This window comes from Leopardus geoffroyi, chromosome X, assembly GCF_018350155.1.
Source record: "Leopardus geoffroyi isolate Oge1 chromosome X, O.geoffroyi_Oge1_pat1.0, whole genome shotgun sequence".
Taxonomy (NCBI): domain Eukaryota; kingdom Metazoa; phylum Chordata; class Mammalia; order Carnivora; family Felidae; genus Leopardus; species Leopardus geoffroyi.
Genome location: NC_059343.1, coordinates 57,378,458 through 57,401,020, shown reverse-complemented (window position 1 = coordinate 57,401,020; position 22,563 = coordinate 57,378,458). Strand labels below are relative to the sequence as shown.

General features: G+C 47.8%; 2 protein-coding genes across 7 annotated transcripts in view; one reads left to right on the top strand and one right to left on the bottom strand.

The window, feature by feature from the left end:
* Positions 1 to 5,228: 5,228 nt before the first annotated feature.
* Positions 5,229 to 13,650, top strand: AWAT2 (acyl-CoA wax alcohol acyltransferase 2). Of its 2 annotated transcripts, XM_045472688.1 has the most exons (8): positions 5,229 to 5,411; positions 10,343 to 10,363; positions 10,760 to 10,870; positions 11,253 to 11,323; positions 11,570 to 11,774; positions 12,003 to 12,177; positions 12,762 to 12,961; positions 13,182 to 13,650. In XM_045472688.1, the coding sequence occupies exons 1-8, from the start codon at positions 5,324 to 5,326 to the stop codon at positions 13,334 to 13,336; spliced, it is 1,026 nt and encodes a 341-aa protein (XP_045328644.1). In that variant the 5' UTR covers positions 5,229 to 5,323; the 3' UTR covers positions 13,337 to 13,650. The 2 variants fall into 2 exon arrangements, with proteins under 2 accessions (XP_045328644.1, XP_045328645.1); XM_045472689.1 differs by lacking the exon at positions 10,343 to 10,363 and having other exon boundaries at positions 5,230 to 5,411.
* Positions 13,651 to 14,530: 880 nt separating this feature from the next.
* The window catches only part of EDA (ectodysplasin A), a 431,757-nt gene continuing 423,724 nt past the window's right edge, over positions 14,531 to 22,563 (bottom strand). The window contains exons 7-8 of one of the 5 annotated variants that reach the window (XM_045472684.1): positions 20,338 to 20,462; positions 14,531 to 18,526 (exon numbers count right to left, since the gene is read on the bottom strand). In XM_045472684.1, the coding sequence (XP_045328640.1) occupies positions 18,275 to 18,526; positions 20,338 to 20,462 (377 nt within the window). In that variant the 3' untranslated portion in view covers positions 14,531 to 18,274. Of the gene's footprint in view, positions 18,527 to 20,331; positions 20,463 to 22,563 lie in introns of all 5 variants that reach the window. The other 4 variants (XM_045472686.1, XM_045472687.1, XM_045472682.1 and 1 more) reach the window with 4 other exon arrangements.

Genomic DNA, 22,563 nt, shown 5'->3' with positions numbered 1-22,563 from the left:
ACCAGTGGGGAGTTGGACCTGGTTCAGAGAGCAGGAAGAAGGATTTCATTGGCAGGGGGCTCAATGAAGGCCCTGAGGAGCCTTCCTTGGGTGGCTTGCAATTAGAAGCTGAAAGAGCTTTTCCTGCTCTGACAGTCTCTGAGCCTCAGAATCTCCAGGGATTTTGAGAGGGTGGGGTGGGGAGATAATGGAGAGGGATAGGACTGAAGACTTGGAAGCTCCCAAACAGTCCTGACTGTTTCTCTCTTTGGTGTTGGTGATGGGGTTTGGGAGTGGTGGGGGTTCAGAGCCGATGGCCAAGAAAGAATTCTTGGTGCAAAAAGGTGATTTTGTTAAAGCATGGGGACAGGACCTGTGGGCATGATGAGCTGTGCTGGGGTTGTGAAGAGTGGTTATATACTATGGAGTTAGGGGAGATAAAGGCAAAAAGGAGGCCTCCAGAAGGACCTTCATATGCTAAAGAACACTCACAAGATACTGGAAGCCTAGCTATTGTCAAGGCAAGGTTGTTTTTCCTCCAGTAAGGCATTAACGTTAGGACAGTAGGGGGTTCCTGGAGACATGTTATACTCTGTATTTGCCTCAAGTGTTTGTCAATGGGCTGCAGGTTATAAGGAAATTTAATTTTACCTGTCATTTCCTTCTTGCCTTTGTTCCCCACCTCACTATGGAGGGGAGGGTGATGTTGGGGCTCCAGGAAACTTGAGTCTACAGGTTTCTGGAGATTAGGCTACTGATACGATTGTCCTTTTCTTATAATTTACTAAGACATTTGCAAACTGGTGGAGACTCCAGTCCTATGGTCTCTATCAGTTAACCATTTGTTTTCTTTCCTTTCCTTTGTCCTTGGCAGCCAGGAGTGACTGAGGAACATCACACATAGCCCACCTGCAGGGGATGGGGTATGCTAGCTTGTGCTTTGTCTTCAGCTTGCCTTATGTTCCCTCATCATTAGGATGGTAGGACACTTGCAAGTGCATCAGCTGGGCACGTGGCTTTCTCTGTGCCCATGCAGAGTGAGTTTCTAGAAGATTCCAAATGCTCACACTGTTGTTGATTCTGTTTCTCTGAGGTAACACTGCTTGGAGGGAAGTTAAGCCCAGGGCAGGCCCAGCTGAACTCTGGGCCTTCTTTCCTCAGTGCCCTGTATTCCCCTCCCCACTCCTCTCCATCATAGTGATAGCAGCAACCTACATGTGAACACCATTTCACAGTTCACAAAGTGGCCATCACTTGTCTGGATTCTCACAAGTCCAAGAGGCAATACTCATTTATTTACATTTGAGGAAACCAAGCCCCAGAGATTTGCCCAGTGCCTTCCACACAGGCCGAGCCTCACCCTACTTGGGCATTTTTATAACTCACGTCAGTGTCTGCTACTGTGTGGCTTGTGTTAGGAGCTGGGCATATGAGAACAGTAAGACCCAGTACCACCCAGTTTCTGCCCCCAAGAACTCCCAGACTAGGTTGCAGGGGCTGGAGGGTGGTGAGGAGTCAGGGTTGGTGGACAGATGCATGAAGAGGCACTGGAATAACAAAACAAGTCCTCAGGGCCAGGCTTAATGTGAATGATGACTCCCTCAGGGATGGCTCAATAGAGGGGGTAGCATACACGGCCCCCACCCCGCCCTAGCCCCCTCCCTACATTCTTCCTCTCTAGCAGGCAGCTCTTCCTCTTTTCAGGCAGGCCACAATGTCCACTTGATGCTGTATTGCTGGCCCTTGGGACTGTCCCTGGGCCCCACGCGCTTGGTGCAACAGCCCATCCTGGCCAGGCTGAGGCAACTTCTCCTTGGCAAGGAAGTACAGATCCTTTCCCTGCTAACTCCCCAAAGGCCTTGCGGCACCTTCCCCTCCCCCACTCACTCTTTTGTCAAATACTGTCTTCTGTGGAATTCCAATTGAAAGCAGATTAAAAGAGAGCTGGTGCTCTCTTTCAAGTGGGATCTGGCAAGTCCAGAATCCTATGCTTGGTTTCCACTGTAGTTGTCCCTGGAGCATGTCTCTGAAAGCCTGGGGTCAGCAGGACACATTTTAGAGACCAGCAACTAGCTTTGCTAGCCATCACAGGTCCTGCTCTTCTCACAGACCCCTCTCCCAAATGGTGGCCCAAACTAGGCTTACCATTTGCTCCACCCACCCTGCAAGAAGTGCTCCTCCTCCCACATTCCCCATCCCCACTGTCCACCCAGGGTTGGAGCCAGAACTTTGGCCATCACTTGTGTGGCTCCTCTTCCCACTCACCTCCACACCAAATACTCAGGTTGGACTATTTCCTATTGGTCGGGCCTTCTCTATCCCTCACCACTCATCTGTATTCAATGTTCATGGAGTTTTCTTCCCCAATAGGGGATAGTCTCAGAAAGTTTCCCTAGCAGGAGCCTAAATAAAGAGTGGGCTACCTCTACCCCAAACCATAAAGTCAGTCTAATGAAGAGAGAGATTTGGGCCAGCAGGCTTTTCTGTCCTAGGTAAGGTCCCCATGAGCCAATCAACTCACAGTCCATGGACGTGGAGCTGGTCCTGCAAGTCTGCATTAGAAAGTTGAAAAGTGAGCCTATGTGTCAATCACAGGGACATATGGGACCCTAGGCTTTGACATTCATCTCATGCCCTGTAGTAGTCCTCATGTAGCATTTGGCACAAGTCACTATCCCTGCTCACAAGCTGATCTTGCCTCCTCGGCGTCCACATGATTAAGACCAAACTCCTCATCCCTGTGCCAGGCTCTTTTGGAGACTGGCTCTGCTGCCCTTTGCAGCCTGAATTCCCACCAGCCCCTTCAACAGAACCACTATTCCAGCCAAGCAGGTGAATTGCACCTAACACCCTCCACATACTTCTTGCAAAACTGGACAGGACAAGGCTGAATGCAAGGAAGTTACCCAGGCCAAGACCCAGGGGAGCTGCTCCCCAATGGGACTCCCCTGTAAAGGCATCAGAGCATCAGAGAGGAGAGTGCCCACATGGGATCTCTGCTTCAGAAGAGACATCCAGAATCCAGCCACTTCTCACCATCCTGACTACTACCAATCTGGCCTGAGCCACCATCATCTCTCACATGGATTATTGCCCTAGCCCCTCAAAAGCCTCCTTCTTCTTCACTGGCCTTTTAAAACCATAAGGAATCCTGTCTCTGTTTGAATCTGTCACTCAAAACCTCACAACAGTTTCCCATTTCAATCAAAGTAAATGGCCAAGGCTGTACACCATCTGACCCTACCATGCTCTCTGGCCTCTCCTTCCTCCTCCTTTCTCCTCATTCAGCTCAAGTCTTCTGCTTCTCGAAACCTGTCTGACACACCCCATCTTAGGGTGTGTGCATTGGTTGTGCCCTCATCACAGAACATTCTCAGTCCAGATGGCCATGTGGCTTGCTTCCTCATCTCTTTGCCCAAATGCCAACTTTTCAGTGGCCTTTTAAAATTGTAGAGTCTGCTCTCCCTACCTAATCCCCACCCCCACCCCCAGCACTCTGGCTCCTTCTTACTCGGTTCAAACTATTTTTCTTTTCTCATAGCACTTACCACCTTAGAACACACTAGTTAGGTAATTAATTAATTTCTATCATCTGTCTTTGCCTATCAAAATGTAAACTTTACAAAAGCAGGAATTTTTAAAATGTTTTGCTCACTGATATAACCCAGCTGCCTAGAACAGTCCCTGGCATATACTGTGCCCTCATTAATTGTATGTTGCTTTAAGAAACCCTTCCAATCTTTCACAATTTCATCTACTTGGCCCATAGCACACACCTGGCTGGACTTAGATGCTTTCACAGTCACACATCCCCAGAGCACAGAGACACATGCTCAGAGATGGCAGATATATATGTGGATATATAACTGTAAGTTGACAACTAGATACTTTTTTTTTTCCTTTTTACATATATTCACATATGCAAAGTCACATGTACATGCGTGGACAAATCACATTTTTGAAATTAATTTTTTATTATGATTTTGAGGCACATTTTGGCAAAATTCTATTATAAAATATTTCAAACCTACAGAATAGCTGAAAGAATTGTGAAGTGAATACCCACTACATGGATTGTACAGATAAAATTTTGCTAATTTGATTTATTGTACATTTATCTATGAATGTATTTCTCTATCCATCCATCAATACATTCTATATGCATTTAAGTATTCTTTCCCCCTACTCTAGCATTAGAGAGAATTCAATATTTGTTTGCTTTTTAGGTAAACTTTACATACAGAGAAACGCACAAATCTTAAGTGTACATTTACTGAGCTCTGACAAATGAGTTTTTGACTTGTGTAACTCAGTTTTTTTAATTTAAAAAATTTTTTAATGTTTATTTATTTTTGAGAGAAGAAGGGACACAAAGCACGAGTGGGGAAGGGGCAAAGAGAGAGGGAGACACAGAACCCAAATCAGGCTCCAGGCTCTGGGTTGAGAGCAGAGAGCCCAATGTGGGGCTCGAGCTCATGAACCGTGAGATCATGACCTGAGGTGAAGTTGGATACTTAACCAGCTGAGCCACCCAGGTGCCCTGATTTCACCTGTGTAACTCAAAGTTCCATCAAGATAGAGAGCATTGTTGTCACTCCCAACATTTCCATCATGCCCATTCCTGGTCAATTCACTAGCTGAGGCAACCACTACTCTGATTTTTTTCACGATGGGTTAGTTTTTGTCTGTTCTAGAATTTTATTTACACAGAATAATTTGATATGTACTTACATTTATTTATTCATTCAATAAAAAAATCATGCAGCACCTACCATATGCTCAGAGACCTATATCTGATGTCTGTTCATGGGGAGTAATGAGTTCTCCCGGACTGACCAAAAACCAAAGCTATTTCTAGGCATGACCTATGACCTTCTCTCTCCTCCCCTGCAAATCACATTGTCACTGAGAGATTATGCACACACAACTGGGTGTCGTGAATGGAAATGCAGGCCACCAGGCAGGTGGGTGCCCTGGGCTCCTCCCTGCCTGCCTCTCCCCACCAATGACACTGGCTCTGGAGGCCTCTCATCAGCCCCAAAACCCCCTCCCACTCACTTCCCACACCAGAGCTTCGTCTGCATTTCTCTACGCAGGTGTGCAAGGGGGTGTCACAATCTCAGCCTAGGCTGTGCCCAAGTGGGTAAAAGTGCATGTGGGTAGACTGCTGGAAGGAGCTGGGCAAGCAGAGGCGGCATGCGTCCCTGCTGTCATGTGGGGGGTGGAGACTAGCTAGGGGTTGGAGAAGAAAGCATGAAGAGAGGAAATATTGAAGGCTCCTGAGCAATCAAGCCTAGGAAACCAAAGGAACAGCACTCACCTGGAGTCTCTGGAGACCGCGAGGATGATGTTCTTGCCCTCTAAGAAGGACCTTAAGACTGCCCTGGAGGTCTTTGCTGTTTTTCAGTGGCCCCTAAGTGTCTTTCTTATTGGTGAGTCTTCAGCCTTTGGTAGGGTGACCAACTGTCCTGGTATGCCTGGGACTGAGGGGTTTTAGGGTTTAGCAGGATTTTGAATGCCAAAACCTGGGTCGTCCCAGGCATTGCCTGACATGCCTGGTGGTGGTACTCATGGAATCTCTGAGTGTATATGATTGTGTGTATGTGTGTGTGTGTGTGTGTGTGCATAGAGGTGTGTGCCTATGCAAAGGTGCATATGTGTGTGTGCAAGCGAGCCTTGATGCAGACGTGAATGGGGAGCTCTCCTGGGTCTATGCTGGGGCATGCCAGGCATGTTTTGGGAAGATGTGGTGCAGTTTCACTGAGGCTAGTCAAGGAAAAGGACTTAGCTGCAAAAGGACTTAGCTGTTCATGAACCACCAGTGGGGAATAGCAGCCTGGTGGCAGACGAAGGCTCTGAAAACCTCTTGTCCAGAGCAATTCATCCATTTATCCAGCCATTTTTTCCGCTACTATCTATACCACAAACACTTTGTGAGTTACTTAGATGCTGGCCACTGTATTCTAGGTGCTGAAGCAAAGCATCCCTGTGGGAGGGGGAGGGGCTGGGAAAAAATTCTCACTTGTCAGGTGGTTTAAGTGAGTACTAGCTGGAGGCAAGGGTGTGAACCAAATGACCTTGTAAGATATCTGGGAAGGACTGCAGGTAGGCCTTGGGAGTCTGGGGCTTGCCAGTGAATAGGGAGCGTGGGCTAGAGGACAGGCAATGGGAGGCTAGGAGGCCTGCCTGGGGTGGGCACCAGGACCCCTCTGTGCTGAAAAGAGCAGTGTTAACCTAGGAATGATTAGCAATCAGAGCAGGAAGAGACCAGCAGAAAGAAATTCATATGTATTAGGTAATTTGTACCTGGTATTTTCACACCTATTTCTTCATTTTAGCCTCACACCAGCTTCATGATGTAGAAGCTATTATTATGCATAATAATACTATATATATATATAATGCACATATATATATTTACATAATATATAGTATTATATATTACATAGTATTACATATTAATTGTTATATATTATAATTATATATAATTATAAATTATATATCCATTATATTATATAATATTAAATATTATATAATAATTATTATATTATAATGTATTATATTATTATATATTAATATATACTATATATTTATACAACTAGTTATATATTAATTAATATTAATATTATAATTATATATTATTATATATAATATATACTATTATATATAGTATAGTATTATATATATAGTAATATATGTTATATATATAATATATACATATATATTATCTATGTGTGGCTATTGGTGTGTGTATATATATATATATATATATATATACATTGGCATATATATATATATATATATATATATATATAGGTATATATATACCAATATATACCAATAGCCACACATACATAATAAGTGCTAACACTCATATTAGCTAACATTAATTGCACCGTTTTATCACGTCAGGCACTGTTCTAAGCACCTTATGTGTCAAATAATCTCCATTGTACAGATGAGGAAGCTGAGGTACATGTAGTGTAAGTGGTCTGTCCAAGATCACACAGCTTAGGAAGCAGAGTAACTGGCCTGGGAATTGAGCCCACAAGGGCCTGATTCCAGCTTATGAATTTCTTTCCCTACCTCTTGCCTCAGCTCACTCAATGCTGATTGGGAGGCTGGATCTGGATGTGTCCCTGGAGCACATGCTAGTCCAGGGTGCAGTCTAATTCATAATTGCCTCATTTAAAATTTCTGGTAACTGCCCATTCATAACCTTTGCCCATTTTTTTTCTGTTGAATGAGTTAACTCTTGAAGCACAAATGGGAACTAGGTGAAGAAGGAGGAGTGTTCAGGGCAGAGAGTGGGTGTGACACATGACAAGGCTACGATGAGGGAGAGCAAAAAGCATTCAAGGAGCTGACAGTGGTTAAGCGGGATGAGGGGCAAGAGACACAGAACTGATGCCCAATCCATATCGAGTGAATGAATGGGAGACAGAAGAAAGGATACTGGAGAAGCAGGCAGTGTGGGGATGATGGTGCAGGGCATTGTAAACTAAGGAATAGGGTTTGGACTTTTTCCTGAGGGCCATGTGGAGCCATGATAGGGTTTGGCACAGGACGACAGCATCAGATTTGTGTTTTCAAGAGATCACTATAGCTCTGTGTAGCAAATTGGTTATAGGAAGAGGCTGTTGAAATCATCCAGGTGAGAGATGGTAGTGATTCATACCAGACCAGTAGTAATTGGGATGGAGACAAGAGGGAAAAAAAGGAGAGATTTGAGAAATTGGAACAGAATTAATAAGGCTTGATGATCAGAAGATATGGGCAAGAGAAACGGAAAAGGCAAGACGGAGGGCTTAGGGCCCAGTTTGAGGTGGAGCAGAGGAGGCTGAAGGAGGTGTGTGACAGAAAGGGAGATGAGTGCAGGGGGCAAACTGTCCCAGAGAGGTCTTAATTAGAGTCTGCCTGTGGGACATACAGAGAGGTAGTATGGAACAGGCAGGAGGGCTCTAGGCCTGGGCTTTAGGAAATGTGTGTTCCAGCACTCCCCCTTCCCTTGCTAGCTCACATGGGGTGGGTGGAGCAAATGGCCCTTGGAACCTTCCAAGCTCTTCACTCTGTTCATGGAATCATATCCCTTTGGACCCTAAAGGCTTTGAGAGAAGACCCTCACAGTAAGTCTATGAGGAAGATAAGGCAGACATTGGTAGTGTAATTCCCACTTGGCAGATGAAGTTCAGTGACTAGTCTGAGAGCAGACTCATGGTAAATGGCAGAGCCAGGATTCATCTCACTGTCAGGGCACTCTACCTGAGGGCACATTGCCTCACAAGATGTCCCCAACACCATCTGGTTTGAGCAAAGCCCAAGGGAAACAGGGAGGTGTCCTCTGGACTAGACCCATGACTCTATTTCTTGAAAGGTCCAATAGTTTTATAAGGAGTATATCAAAAGCTAAAAACTGCTGGCCTTTGTTTCACCCTTACATCTGTTCCCTAGAGGTAGCCATTTTCAGCTTCGTTAGCTTTTTCTTCTGGTATTTATCTCCACGTGTCTACATTTTACTGTTTAAAATGTCTAAATATTGCTAGTTTCTGATTTAACAACTTTAGATATTGTCACTGATTTTCTAATATGGAAGATGAGCAATATACACTATTGCTAGATCTGTCCATTTCCTTCATCCTCCCGAGATTGTTGTAGCACAGGTTTGGTTAAATGCCTATGACTAGGAATATCCCTAGGTGAGCCATTTAGTATACTGAGAGTATCTTTCCTTTCTTGTACAATTTTTTGTTTCTCTGGAACTTACAATTGCCTCATTTTAAATTTCGTTTATGCTCTATTAGCTATTAGTTACACCAATTCATCTTCAAACTCTCCACAGACATATTAATCTCTCAATATCAGTGAACACATCGGGAATCTGTAAGGTCCTCTCCCCGTCCCCCATTGTTTATTTCCTTGAGGATATTGCTGCTGGAGCCCAGCATCTTCCTGTTACAATCTGGTCTTACGCATAGCTCTCACCTCCAGGGCCCTTGAGGTACCTTGGGTGCATAATTTAAGAAGGTGCTCACTCTCCGGGTTGTGCAAGTAGTCGGTCAGTACTTGCCTGACCCTGAGAGTGTCTTCTTAAGTTTTGTGTCCTAAGCACCTTGCTTGCCTCACCCTAGCCCTGGCCCTGGTCAGTTCTTCCTCCGTTGGCTCCTTTTTTTCCTGGATCCCATGCCTTCCTCTGTCTTGGTTTACTCTCTTACCTTGATGGACCACATACATCCTCCAGTAGTTTCCTGAGAAACAGACATGGGAGATAAACTCTCTGAGACTGTATGTCTGAGATGGTCCTTATTCTTTCATACTGGATTCACAATTTGGCTGCATATAGAATGTCTTAGCTGTGTCTACTATAAGTGTCTGAGTTTAGAGTCTCTTTGGTTCAATTTTTCAGAGAACAGTCCTCCCATTGTCCAATGGTGTAGGGGTGGGGATGGGACCTGGGGTTCTAACTACCTCTTTGATAGACTTTCAATCAAGCCTTGTGCCTCACAGTGCTTTTTGTCACATCTAATGACTCCAAATTATGAGTCTTTCCTATATTTTCTACAACAAACAGGCTTGCTCTTGTAGCCATTCCCCTTGCAGGTAACTAGGTTTCAGCTTTCTTTCCTTGAAGTCACTTACTCCTTCCTTCAACTACTTTCAAGCATGCAAACATTTTGCTGGTATCTCTTGTCCACTCTTGTTGGTATCTCTCTAATTCTTTTTCTTCTTGCAGATCTATACTTTTTAAAACATTCTTATGGTAACTTTAGCAAGGCCTCGGCAAGGAGTCAAGATAGAAACTTGTGGGACGCCTGGGTGGCTCAGTCAGTTAAGTGTCTGACTTCAGCTCAGGTCATGATCTCACAGCTTGTGGGTTTGAGCCCTGCATCAGGCTCTGTGTTGACAACTCAGAGCTTGGAGCTTGCTTCAAATTCTGTGCCTCCCTCTCTCTCTGCCCTTCCCCCACTCACACTCTCTTTCTCTCTCTCAAAAATAAATAAACATTAAAAAAAAGATAAAAACTTGTGTTCAATCTGCCATGTCCAGTTGGAAGTGTATTTTGTCTTTTCTAACCTTTATTTTGACCCACTTTCTCTCACACAGTCTCATTCACAGCTGTTTTAAAAACTGAGTCTGGTAATAATTCTAAGTGAGTGTGGCTCCCTAGGACTCATCTCCATTAAGTCTGTCCTAATTATTCTACCTTACAGTGCTCCTGTCTTATTGGAGCTTGACACAGTCCAGTATCTGATTCTGTCCTACCTTGCCCTTTCCTTTGTTTCTTGTTTGCGAACTTGTGTACTCCCAACCTGGCTGATACTGGGTCTTCTCTTACTCTTGTATTCCCTCCACCGATGCCTCACAGAGAATATCTGGAGAAGAAAATGTGAGTTGGAGGAAAACTGCTCCTGGCTCTATTGTCCCAGGACTCCCAACCTCTAGTGGTTGGATCAGTGTGACCCATTGTTGGCTCCCTGCCATTGAACACAGCCCAGAGCAGTGCTGGAGCAGGTCCTGGGGAGTAGAGGGCTTACTGCATGGACCACAGCTGGAGAGGAAAACATCTGGTTTTCCAGACCTGAAGCAGGTTCCCAAGGACAGAGAGGAGATTGAGGGCTGGGGATGTGGGCACAGAGACCATGTGCTAAGGAGAGGAAGCAAGAGCACTGAGTGAGCATGTGGGCGGAGTGTGTGTGACCTTGAGGTGGAGAGATCCCAAGAGGGAGGGCAAGTGTGAAGGACTGTTCATAATTCATTAACTCTGGGCTGGGCTTCCCTGCAGTAATCACCGTAATCTTTGTCAACCTGTACCTGGTGGTGTTCACATCGTACTGGCCGGTCACTGTACTCATTCTCACCTGGCTGGCTTATGACTGGAAGACCCCTGAGCGAGGTAGGGGCCCCCCTGGGGGCTGTGTTGCTACCTGCCACAGGCTTTTTCCTCTTCTCTTATTATAGTTCTAAGAGACTCTGGCCAATTCCCAAGAAGTCCTCAAGCCTGTCCCTACCTGGCTTAGAGAAGCTGAGGGAAGGGGGTCTTTTTAAAAGTGCTAGAAAGGCCCAGATCAGAACTGGAGTAGGTTAGGGGAAAGGCAGCTAATAAAGCAGAAATGCAGGCCTGTCCCAAATTGGCCCGAATGTGACATAGCCCATCCTGATTGTCACAAGGCCAGGAAACAGTAGGGGGTGAGGGGCCCCCCTATGGCTCGTTGACAAGGGCTCTGAAGAAGACAGTGGGGGTGGGGAAAACTTGGCTACATTGGCTCCATTTTCAGGTGGCCGCCGGGTTACATCTGTGAGGAATTGGCGCCTGTGGAAACACTACTGTGATTACTTCCCCCTCAGGGTAAGTAGCCCCAGATCCCCACTTGGGTCCCAGGCCCAGCCCCAACTCCAATGCCAGTGGTTGGGCCAGGGTGGAGGTTGGGGGCATCATTCCCATTGAGGCCCACATGAATGATGCCCCCTGGAGCTGTGTGTTACCCAACCTGTGTGGCTGGACACAGCAGCCCTTTCCCCTTCCAGGTCTCTGGCCATAAAGAGGAATACTCTTCCTTGGCTATGCCCCTTCTGACTCCACTTTCCTCTACAGCTGTTGAAGACTCATGATATCTCCCCCAGCTACAACTATATCCTTGTCTGCCATCCTCATGGGGTCTTGTCCCACTCGTGGTTTGGCCAGTTTGCCACAAACGGCTTATGCTTCTCCAAGATCTTTCCTGGTATCACCCCTTATGTTCTCACACTGGGAGCCTTTTTCTGGGTGCCGTTGCTCAGAGACTATGTCATGTCTTCAGGTGAGTTGGCTCCAAGGACGTAAAGCCAAAGGAAACATGGTTCCTTAAGGGAGAAATGTTGGGGGAATGGGTGAGAGCAAGGCCAACTCAGTGATCCTCTCTGGTCTTAAAAAGCTACCTAAGGCTCACCTGCCTGATGTGAGGCTCTCCCCTCTTTGAAGATGTAGGGAGGAAAGTTAGGAGGTGTGGGAAGTGGCCAATCAGCTTTTGGCATTTTCTGCCTACCAGGGACCTGCTCTGTGAGCCAATCCTCCATGGACTTTCTGCTTACCCACAGAGGCACAGGCAACATGCTGATTGTGGTGGTTGGTGGCCTGGCTGAGTGCAAATACAGCCTTCCAGGCTCTACCACCCTGGTCTTGAAGAACCGAACTGGCTTTGTACGCATGGCCCTTCGGCATGGGTAAGGACACCTCTGGTCCAGAATGGGCAGAAGGGCTCCAAAAGCCTAGCAGGGAAGGAGTAAGGGGTTTTGAAGAAATTATATCCGAAAAGGGAGGTAGAAAGTTGCTTCTGTGTTGGAGTAGAGCCTGGGCCATGTCCTGGAGGCATTTCTGCTTATGAAGAAAGGCTAGAGGGCTAGCCCTGAGCTGCTCTGCCTCACACAAGCCTCTCATCTGGGCCAGTACCTATACGAAAGTACCTCGACAAAAGGCTGTAACCTCATGTCAGAGAGAACCAACATTACTGTCTGGGTTAAAGGGAAGAAAGCTAAATGAGATGGCCCTTGGGTCTTATCTTCTAGTGTTTCAGACCTGTGGGTTCACAGGAGGGTCTGGGACTTGCTTCCTTTAGCTTACTGATATTTTGCCCCTACGGGCAGCCTGGGGTAGACAGTGGGGCCCTCACACTCAGTCTGGACGTAGGCCCAGCTAAGTTAGGTGCTGAAAAACCTATAGGGAGACCTAGGGACCACTGGTAGCACATCTGGCTTTCAGCAGGGTACCTACCTTTCTGGCCATCAAAGTATATACCTTTCCTCTGCAGAGTGCCTCTAATCCCTGCCTATGCCTTTGGGGAGGCAGACCTCTACAGTCAGCACATTTTCACTCCTGGGGGCTTGGTGAATCGATTCCAGAAGTGGTTCCAGAGTATGGTACACATCTACCCTTGTGCTTTCTATGGACGTGGCTTCACTGAGAACTCCTGGGGCTTGCTGCCCTATGCTCAGCCTGTAACCACCATTGGTGAGTGAGCCTTTCCACTGGCAGCCACATCTAGGATATAGGCTCCAGTTCTGAGTCTGAGCCTTGGGTTTGGCTGTGTCTGGAGGCAGAGAGGCTGGCCAGGATAAGGGGCATGGTTGCAGTAAGGGTGGGGAGAAACTGGGCATGAGGGCCGAGGCCCATTCTAAGGAGTGAGCTATTCTGATGCTTTCCCCTTTTCCTTCTCTGTCTCCTCTGGCAGTTGGGAAGCCTCTACCACTGCCCAAGATTGAGAACCCGAGCCAGGAGACTGTGGCTAAATACCACGCACTCTATACTGATGCCCTACGCAAACTGTTTGACCAGCATAAGACCAAGTTTGGCATCTCAGAGACCCAGGAACTGGTGATAGTTTGACAGACATCCCCAGCAGCTTCTCAGCCTGGAACCTGTGAAATAGGACAAAAGTCACCTATGGGCCTCCTGTTCCCGATTTGGCCAGACCTCAATATGAGGCGGGGCTGTCCATTTGGCTGTTCTCTAGACCCCTCTTCTTCCTCCATCTCTCTCCTCCTTCCAGCACTTCTCTGATTTTTCCTTGCGATTACAAGGGAAATGGTCCCAAAGCTCAGGGAAAGCCCTAAGAGAGAAGTACCCCGAGGTTTCCCATGCTCACTCAGCATCAGTACTGAGGAAAATAATGGACAGAATAAAAAGCTTTTCTTCTGAAACTCATTGTGCCCCAAGTAGTCTGTTTTAAGGGCCTAGGATCCCTGATCATGGCTTTGCTTCTCTAGCTCTCACACAGCCCCATCTCCTGGCATCGAGACTCCTACAGGACTGGGTGCCTTGAGATCCTGTGTGCTTGGAGTTCAGACTCCACCACCCTCAAGCCATAGGACATGGAACAATCTGTCATCTCTGGGCCCGAGTTTCCTCATCTGTAGGATGAAGAATCCGTCCCCCGCTTACCTCAGAGGCCATTGGGAAGATCAAATGATACTGAATGTGATTGAACTTTGGAAATTGGACAGCTATACAAAATTATTCTCCTCCAGTTATTTTGCCCATTTCCTATCCTTGAGCAAACTATGCCCTAAATTCCATGGCATCTGAATGTTTAAAAGAACATTTACAGTGTAAGATCTTGTCAACAGCCCTTCGGAAGTTTAAGTAACCTTTCTAGTTGGGCATCATTCCTTAAGCATTGGTCTCCTCATCTGCAAAATGGGATGATACATCATGGGGGGCTGGAGGCTGGATCTTGGGTAGACCCAAGCTGTTATGGGCTCAGGCATGAAATATCCATTACAGATGCCACAGTGTCAAGCTAAGGGTAACTCCGTGCTGTGTCTCTGCCTCAGGACAATGTTCCTTTCTTTGTAGGACCTCTGGCTTACTGGACAGGCAATTACAGGAAAAGACCTAAGGTGTTAGGGATGGGGAACGTGTGATCTGACGCACAGAGAGGATGTGGGATGTTGGGACAGGAAATTCAGACCTCCTTCCTTCTGTTGCCCCCTCTGACATGAGTGCCTTGGTCCTTCCCCTAGCTCATGTGTGGCAACGCTTGCAAAGAAGCACCTAGCATATAGGTAGTGCTTAAGTCTATTTCAAGAATGGGGAAAAAAGCTTTATTTGCAAAGAATGAACCATTAATTTACACAAACTTACATCCCAGTTTATATACATTATGTATAGTTTATGTACATAGTATCTCACACTGGATGCTGACCCCCAAAGCAGCACTGGGCCTGCTCCAGGCCAATCTCCCCGTGAAGCCCACCCTCCACCCCTAGTGGAAGTTTTTTGAATAAAGAAATGACACACCCCAAGTCCTCTTGGAGGGAGCCCTGACATGAATTAAAAGAAAGAGTCTGGTTCCTTCTTTGTGCTTACATGGCCTAGGGGAGCCTCTAGGCTGGGAGGTGGGGGATGAGGCAGTGCCAGGGCAGCCTCAGGACATCCTGGTATTAGGCCAGTGGAGAGCCTTTCAGTCCAGAGGCCAGAGCAGGGAAAATGAATGCCTTGGGGGCAGAGTTCTGACAAAGGCTACAGCTACTCTTTTCCCTGCCTGGCCAGGCTCCTGAAGGGGGCCAAGTACTTCTAGTCTGAAGTCTGTGGGTAGAAGAAAGAAGGGGTTCTGTGTGGGACAGGGACTGCTCCACCCCCTCGCTTTTTTGTGTCAGCAGGTCAGGGCTCCTTCACCTTGGGTAGGTCACCTTCCATCTCTGGACCTCTGTTTCTAGCTCTAAATTTCTCTGAATCTATTTGCACCCACCGGAAGTTATAGGAAACACATGTACTTGCACATGGATTGAAGTCTTTGTTCACCTCCAGGGTTCTTAACCCGTTCCTACTCAGGAAAAGAGATTTGACTCAGGATGGATGAAGGGGGACCTAAGGCCAAGACTACATTTCCCAAGGAGCCAGTAGCTGAGCAGCCCCCCAAAGCTATCTTTTATGCCAGCTTTGGCTGTTGAACCCCAAGTAGCTGGCAAAGGCCCCTGCCATGCAATTCTCTTTCAAACCTCTGCCATCTGCTCACTCACAAATGTCCTCGTCCCATCATCCACGCTAGCCTTGGCCCTCTGGTGAACTCACATCAGCGGAATTCCAGACTATAAATCTATTTCCACATCCTCTTACTAGCAAATTGCTTCACCACTTTGCCAATGACTGCTGCAACTGGGCTCCCCAGCTATCTGTTGCTTCCTTCATCACCTCCTTCCCTCTAGGGTTCCTTTTGGGGCTTCACAATGAGTAAAACGTCCTGTGCAAATCCTCTTCCCCCTATAATCCCCTCTATGTCTGGAGAATAGAATGGGTTTCAGAATGTCCTTTAGGGGTACAATTAGGAAGCCTTCTCCTTCCCTCTCCTCACACATCCTCTCGGGTCTTTCCTCCATTAGGACAGATCCTGGTAGACAGAGCTCTCTGTGGTATGGTAGAAAGACATCAGGAATCATTTAGTAGCTGTGGGAAGTGGATCAGCTCCTATAAACTGTCTATAGGATAACCAATGGAAGACCTCACCTGCAGCAGGGGCTGGATACATGATAGGTGGCTGGATTACCAGGTGAGTGGAAAAACATGATGGGTACAGTTCTGTTGGTACTAGAGGCCTGCTGCTTAGACATGGTGCCAAGACAATTCTTCTGAGCTTTCATAAGAGCTCTATGGCTGATGGCTATTTCCCAAAGAAATGGCCTACTCTTTTTCCATGAAGCCTCTGGCAGCCAAAAGAATATCAAGGAATTGCCATCAAGGAATGGAAACGAGCATTCCTGGGTTTCTCTCAGGGACGTTGAAGGATTTGGGGTCCTCATTCCCATTTTTATTAGTTCTTTCTAGACCACAAATACAACGCAATGGTGTAGCACAATGGAATAGCTTTGGAGTCCGACCTGGCTGAGATCCTGGTCAAAGCACGTAACTTCTCTGAGCCTTGTCTAAATGATGGGAGTTATAGTATCATCGAAGGACATAATAAGAAAGTACTTTCCAAACTTCAAGGAGAGGTTCCCTTCAGTTCTTGCTATAACTGAGGACTGTCTAAGGCACTTTAGAGGAGCCTGGGCCAGACACATGCCTACAGTTTGCCCTACTTGGGGTTGTAAGGCTCTCATTAGCAACCAGATGATGGTGTCATAGCCCACCACCTCTTACCCTGACCCTTGAAGGGCCAAGCACTGTAGTTGTTTGGAAAGGGAAGGTACAGCTGAGAAATGAGTCCCTGTTCTTGGGGGGTTTCCACTGCCTGAAGGGCTTTATCCCCAATCTCTCCAAAGGGAAACTTGTTTCAGGAGCAGAGGTAGCAGACTATACAAGATTGGCCCTCCCCAGCTTTGGACTAGACCCAGCATCCAGAAACCAGACTGGTCCCAGGCAGTTAGAAATAAGGCCCTTGAATGGTCCCACTCTATGATTCAGTGGGAAACTTGGGGTGGGGGGGGGAAGGTGTCTTTGGACCTGGGTACAGGGCAGAGCTTTGCCCAGTGCCTAGATGCTGGCTTCTCTGGAGCCTGGATTCAGGGAAGCAGCACTGGAATCCATGGTGACTCTGCTGTGGCTTTTCTAAAGCCAGAGTGAAGAAAGGTGGGTCAGTAGGGCATCAGGTGCTGCCCTTTTGGATAAGGCCTAGGCTAATGACCACTTGGGTTGCAGCTAACTTGAAAAAAGCCCACTGTCCTCTCCTCTTTCTTGCCCTTTTGGGGTCATGCAGAAAAGTTCTGCCTTGTTGATGCCCAGGGGCAGGCTAGAGTTTGGGAATTTTTGTAGACTATCATGGAAGCTAAATATTAGAATTTGAAGGGACTCCTGGAGGCCATCCAGTCCAACCTATTGCCCCCAGACACAACTTGACTAGATGAATATTTGTGTTGCTTAATAAACGGGAAAGTCTCTTTATGCCCAGGTCATCTAAAGAGTATCCCAAACTTGAATAAGCACAGGTCCCAGGTTAGGCACCTGTCTCAGACAGAGGTAGGCTCTGTGGAGAAAGAAGACAGGATTTCTGGTCAGGCTGGGAAAGAGAGCAATTGGAAAGGGAGCCAGAGATTTTTCTGAGCGTGGAGTGTGGCTGTAAACAAAGTGAAAGACGTGTGGCCCCAGTATGCCTTCAGGTTCTTAGGCAGGCTGGTTTCTGGCCATTTTCTGCAACTGCTCCAAGAGCAAACCTCCTGTCCCCAAAGCCCAGCGAGTTGTCGCAAAGTGGCTCTCAGCCTGAGTGGGAAGAACACTCTGACCCTCTGGCAGGCTGTGGTGCAGAGCAGCAAGGATGCTTCCACTGTTGAGGATGCCCTGCTTGGCAGGTTTCTCTTTCGGTCTCTGCCACAAGCACGTGCCTTTCCCCTCCCTGCCTCTGTGCTCTGGCTTCAGCACTCTGCTCTCATCCCACAATTGCCCCTAGCCCTACCCAAGAGAGGAACAGCAGCCCCTTAGGCTCAGAGGTTTGCCCCCCCTCCCCGCAGCCTGGCGTACACCTTTGCTTTCTCTTGCCTGCTTCCCTGGAACCCCACTTTAGTGCAAGAAACAATAAAACTTTGACAATAGGGAGCTTGAGGTTGAAGAGTCACGCCAGGAGCCAGTAAACATGAAGCCAAGGAAGAAGGTCCTGCTTCATGCAAACTCTGGGGCTCTATCAACTGTCCTGTTAACTCAAGGCTGCTCTGGAAAGTCAAGCAGGCCTTGTCATCCTGGAGTCACTGGGGAATAAATAGCACTGGGGTATTTGTCTCTGGCTGCAACACCCATATACCTCACTCCACAGCAGCTTGTAGAGGTTCTGGGAGTCCTGGCTCCCAAACCTGGGGCAGGGGCACGAGCAGGGGCAAAACAGAGGGCAGGGGAAATCTAGGACGCAGGGGCCTCGCCCAGCCTGATGGCCCCAAAGAAGGTGGTGTGCTTGCTCATATTGATAGAGATGTCAGCATGCACCATCTTCACGGCAATCTTCTGCCGGGCTTTGAGGAGGCAGACGCCGGCGGTGTAACAAGTGTTGTAGTTGGTCTTCCCTGTCTCGATGCTGCGGGTGCACTGAAGGAAGGGTTTCTCGTCCACCACCACCTCATAGCTGGCAAAGTCAGTGAAGTTGATGTAGTATACCTGGGTGAGAGGCAATGAGAAGGGATTGGGGGAGAGAGGAAAGAGAGGGTGGGGCCCTTCCCTGCGACAACAGACAGGACTGTCTCAGATGAGCTGCGAGCACACCTTGTGAAGGGGGCAGTGCCACTGAGGGCATGTTAGTTGGTCAACAGGAAAGGCAAGATGATGGGCTTATACACGGTGCTTCCCCCACTCCATCTGGCTTGGGTGGCTGAGCAAATCTTTTTTCAATAGTACACGGGCTGTAAACTCTGTGAGGGCAGGAACCATGCCCTTATCACCCCTCTGCTTCCTCCTAACCCCTCCCCTGCCCTCTGCCCTCCTCAGCTCTGGTATGAAGCACAGTGCTCTGCACACAGTAGGTGCTCAGTTGGAGCTACAGACAAGTGAATACAAATTAACTGCCAAATTCAAGCCCCAAGGGCTATTTGTGGCTGAACTTAGAAGTCACTGATTCCCCAGACAGGGTGGAGTAACAACCTGCCATTCCTTAGGCTCTTTAAGGATGGCCACTCACTCAGCTTGCGGTGCCCCCTCCCCGTGACTGGATTTTTCTCACTGGTTTTGACAGTTGCCTCTTGGCCCCATGATGATTAAGGAAACATCCAGAGAGTTGGAGTGCTATCCACCACGAATGAGATAAAGGACAAAACCCAGGCCTGGAGGAAGTGCTAACCTATGTTCAAAGGTCTGGTGTCAAGGGAAATTTTCCCAGTTGTCAAGGTGTTCAAGGCCTGAGGCCACTCCCAGCTCTATTCTAGGCCCAGAAAACACCTCAGCCCAAGCTTTGAGTCCCCTTCTCCCCTTGCCAATGTAGTTTAGGAGAAATGGCCTATAGGACATTGGGATTATACCTATGGGCCCCCTGGACACTGGAACCCTCATCTGTCATCCTAAATCACTTTATGAAAGGTTGCTCCCTCCATAGGCTGTTTAGGAAGGAGTAATGTATTTGGGTGCCATATGATTTCTTGGGTCAGGACCCAGGCTGTGCCAGAATGCTTGGTGGGCTTAGCAAGTGCTGGTTAACCCACCTTCTCTGGCCACTGTCCCGTGAGATCCTTCTGTTGGCTCTGTAGTCTTTCTGTCCATCTGCCTGCTTGCTGCCTGCCCCACAGAAGCCCCAACCTCAGGGCTCATCTACCTCTAGCTTGGAGGAGCCACCACAGTGGAGGCAAACAACAGGCGTGGAAGTGGATGGGCATTGGCAGATGTGGGGAATGGGCCCAGGGCAGGACAAGGACAGGAACTGGGGGTGAAAGGGGCTGGGAGAATGATGGCAGGAAGGAGGAGGGAATGACAGAGAAACAGAAAGGTAGACAAGCAAATGGGAGAGAAAGGAAGGAAAGACCGTCAAAAATGTTTTCGAGGTGGAGAGAAAGTCTGCAGGAGCACTATTTATTGTAAAGTTGGCCGTGTGTGTGGCGGGGGGAAGGGGTGCTCAGCAGCCCTGCAACTGACTTTCAAAGAATACATGGAGACAGAGATCAAGTTTGGCAGTAGAACCAAACAGCTCGGTGGGGAAACAAGGGCTCTGTGGCCCCGCAGGAGGGAATCAGATTGCAGGGTGTGGGAAGGGCCTCTTTTCAGTTTTTCAAGGATATCTCGCTAGGGGGCAAAAAATCCAAACCAAAACAGTCCCTTCTCTCTCCCCTCCTTTCAACTCCTAGTGAAGGGCCCCCACCCCAGTCACCCTAGAAAGCAGGAAGTTAGCTGGTCTTGGCTGGCTCCACAGTGCCCCTATGTGGCCTACACCGGATCTGCATTCTGGATGTAAGAAGAGTTAGGCCTGAGACCGTACTCACTTCTACCTGACTATAGATGAAGTAGGTGCCGTCCACCAGTACCTCCAACTCCCCGCTGCGGGGATGTAGCTTAAACACCTTGGGGTTCATAGTGATGCGAGACCAGTCATTGAGCACTCCACCTGAAAGATCTCAGTATGAGAGAAGGGCAGTCACTCAGTACATGTCAGAATAATCTGGGCAACAGAAACAAGAAATATCAAGCAGCAACCCCCTACCCCTATCCCAATGCAACCTGGGTAGCCCAGGGGGCCAAGCTTTAAGAACAGTATTTGGAAGCAGACAGCATTCAGTTTGTGAAGCAGCTGCCAGGCCTGCCTCAGGCTCCTGGGGTCTACTTGTTTGTCTCCCTCTCTCCTTTCCTGACCCCTCCATCTGGAAGGGTCTGTAACTAACACCTTCTGGCTGGAATTGGGAGTGGGGGTAAGAAGAGAGTGGGCATGCTGCCCTATTTTCTTTGTTGTTTTGGGGACTGCACAGGCAAAATTCAGACACTGAGTGGCAGGCTAGGTCTTATTATTCCGTTCTACTTCTTCAGCCATAGCTCCTGAATCTCTCTCCTGTCTTACAGGTTCGTGGGTGTTGTCTGTCCTTTTCCTTAAAAGATTCCTTTTTATAGCTCTTTCATGCCCATTCCTTTTTGGAAGGCTTCTCTGGGCCCTCCAGGAAACCACTCAGCCCAAGGAATTGTCCACCTGAAGAACCTTAGGGATCAGGAGTGAATCAGATTTCATGGCAGCTGGGATGGGTGACCACTGGTAATAGGACCCCACAGGAGAGGGGGATCTTTTATGAGAGTGAGGGATAGCCCACCAAGTAGCACTAGAATGAGCCAAAAGGATGTTGAGGGTATCTGGGACCTGAGGCACCCTTGGTAAAGCATCTGTCTGTCAGCCCAACCCCATTTGGGGCAGAGGGAGAATCCTACCACCTTTGCTGGACAGTGAGAAACGGTATGTGAGGGCAGAGGACAAGCTTCCATTTCAATCCTGCACAGAGAGGGATGTTCCTTCCTACCACCAGAGGAGGGAGTCCAAGCCCATGGGGTCTGTACCCATCAAAACCTTCCGTTCTTCACCCAAGAAATTATGTTTTGAATGTCCATGTTGGGCTAGTCTCAGGAGGCCTGGTTCTCTGAGGTGTGAGGAAACTGGCCTTCTGGAAGACCTCATCTTCCCTCGAGGTGAAAGTGGGTGGGATAGGAGTTAGGAAGCGAGCCCTGGCTCTACCCCTTCAAATGACTGCTCTGCATGATGTCCTTCCACCCCTGCCTCCCTCCCTTCTGCTTGTGGTAGAACTGAAGATCAGCATAAACTACTATTAGGGATTGGCCCAGAGGGGCTGGAATCAGTCTTGCTGTGTGGTAGTGGGAGCAAAATCTGTAGCTTCCTGCATAGAATAAGCACAGAGGCCACCCGTCCACCCAGACAAATCTATTTCCTGCCTGTCTCACTCCTCCCTGGACAGATGGTGATTATGGCCCATCCAAGACCCCAGGACCCAAGGCACCTGGTCCCAGCAGGATTGTTTGGGTTTTGCTACTATTCTGTTCCTACTTATACTTTTGAGGCTGTTAAATTCCAGGCATCCAGGTGGCAGTCCAGGATGTGGCTAAGCCCAATCATTAACGAAGCTCAGCACAGCCAATTCAGGACTGACTGGGCTCTTAGGAGCTGTCCCCATGCAGCAGGTTTCTTAAGCTTCGTTTACTGTTTCTGCACTCAGAGCCCCTCCCTTCCACTCCAAGCTCTGTAAGCATCTGGCATCTTGGCTGGCTTGCTGCTTCCCAAGGCTCCTGGGGGTTCATGCATTTTAGGCTTTGTGCACCCTGGGGACTGGACATTATTTTAAAGTGCTGTTCGTTAATGAATGTTCATGTCTCTTTGGGGGAAATGATGAACCTAGTCATTCAGGGGAGTGTACATACATCACCGAAGTAGCATAGTGCAGTGGAAAGAATCAGATGGACATAATTTTGAATCTTGGCTCCTCCACTTAGCTGAAAACCTGGGCCAGCTAATTAGCCTCTCTGAGCTTCAGTTTCTGTCTCTGCACAAAGGAGCTAATACCTATATCATAGGGTTGTTGTGAGGATCATATAACATGAAAGACAAAGAAAGTATGTTGAAAATTTTAAAGTACATACAAATATAAGGCAGTATGATTTCTTATGGTATTATTGAATCTCTCTGGGACTCTGGTTCCCCATCTTTTAAATGTAGGGGTTACATT

Coding starts and splice junctions, on each gene's coding strand:
- AWAT2 (XM_045472688.1), top strand. CDS start 5,324: ATGATGTTCTTGCCCTCTAAGAAGGACCTTAAGACTGCCCTGGAGGTC. Junction 10,871..11,252: donor CTGGAAGACCCCTGAGCGAG/GTAGGGGCCCCC, acceptor CTCCATTTTCAG/GTGGCCGCCGGGTTACATCT. Junction 12,962..13,181: donor TCAGCCTGTAACCACCATTG/GTGAGTGAGCCT, acceptor CTCCTCTGGCAG/TTGGGAAGCCTCTACCACTG.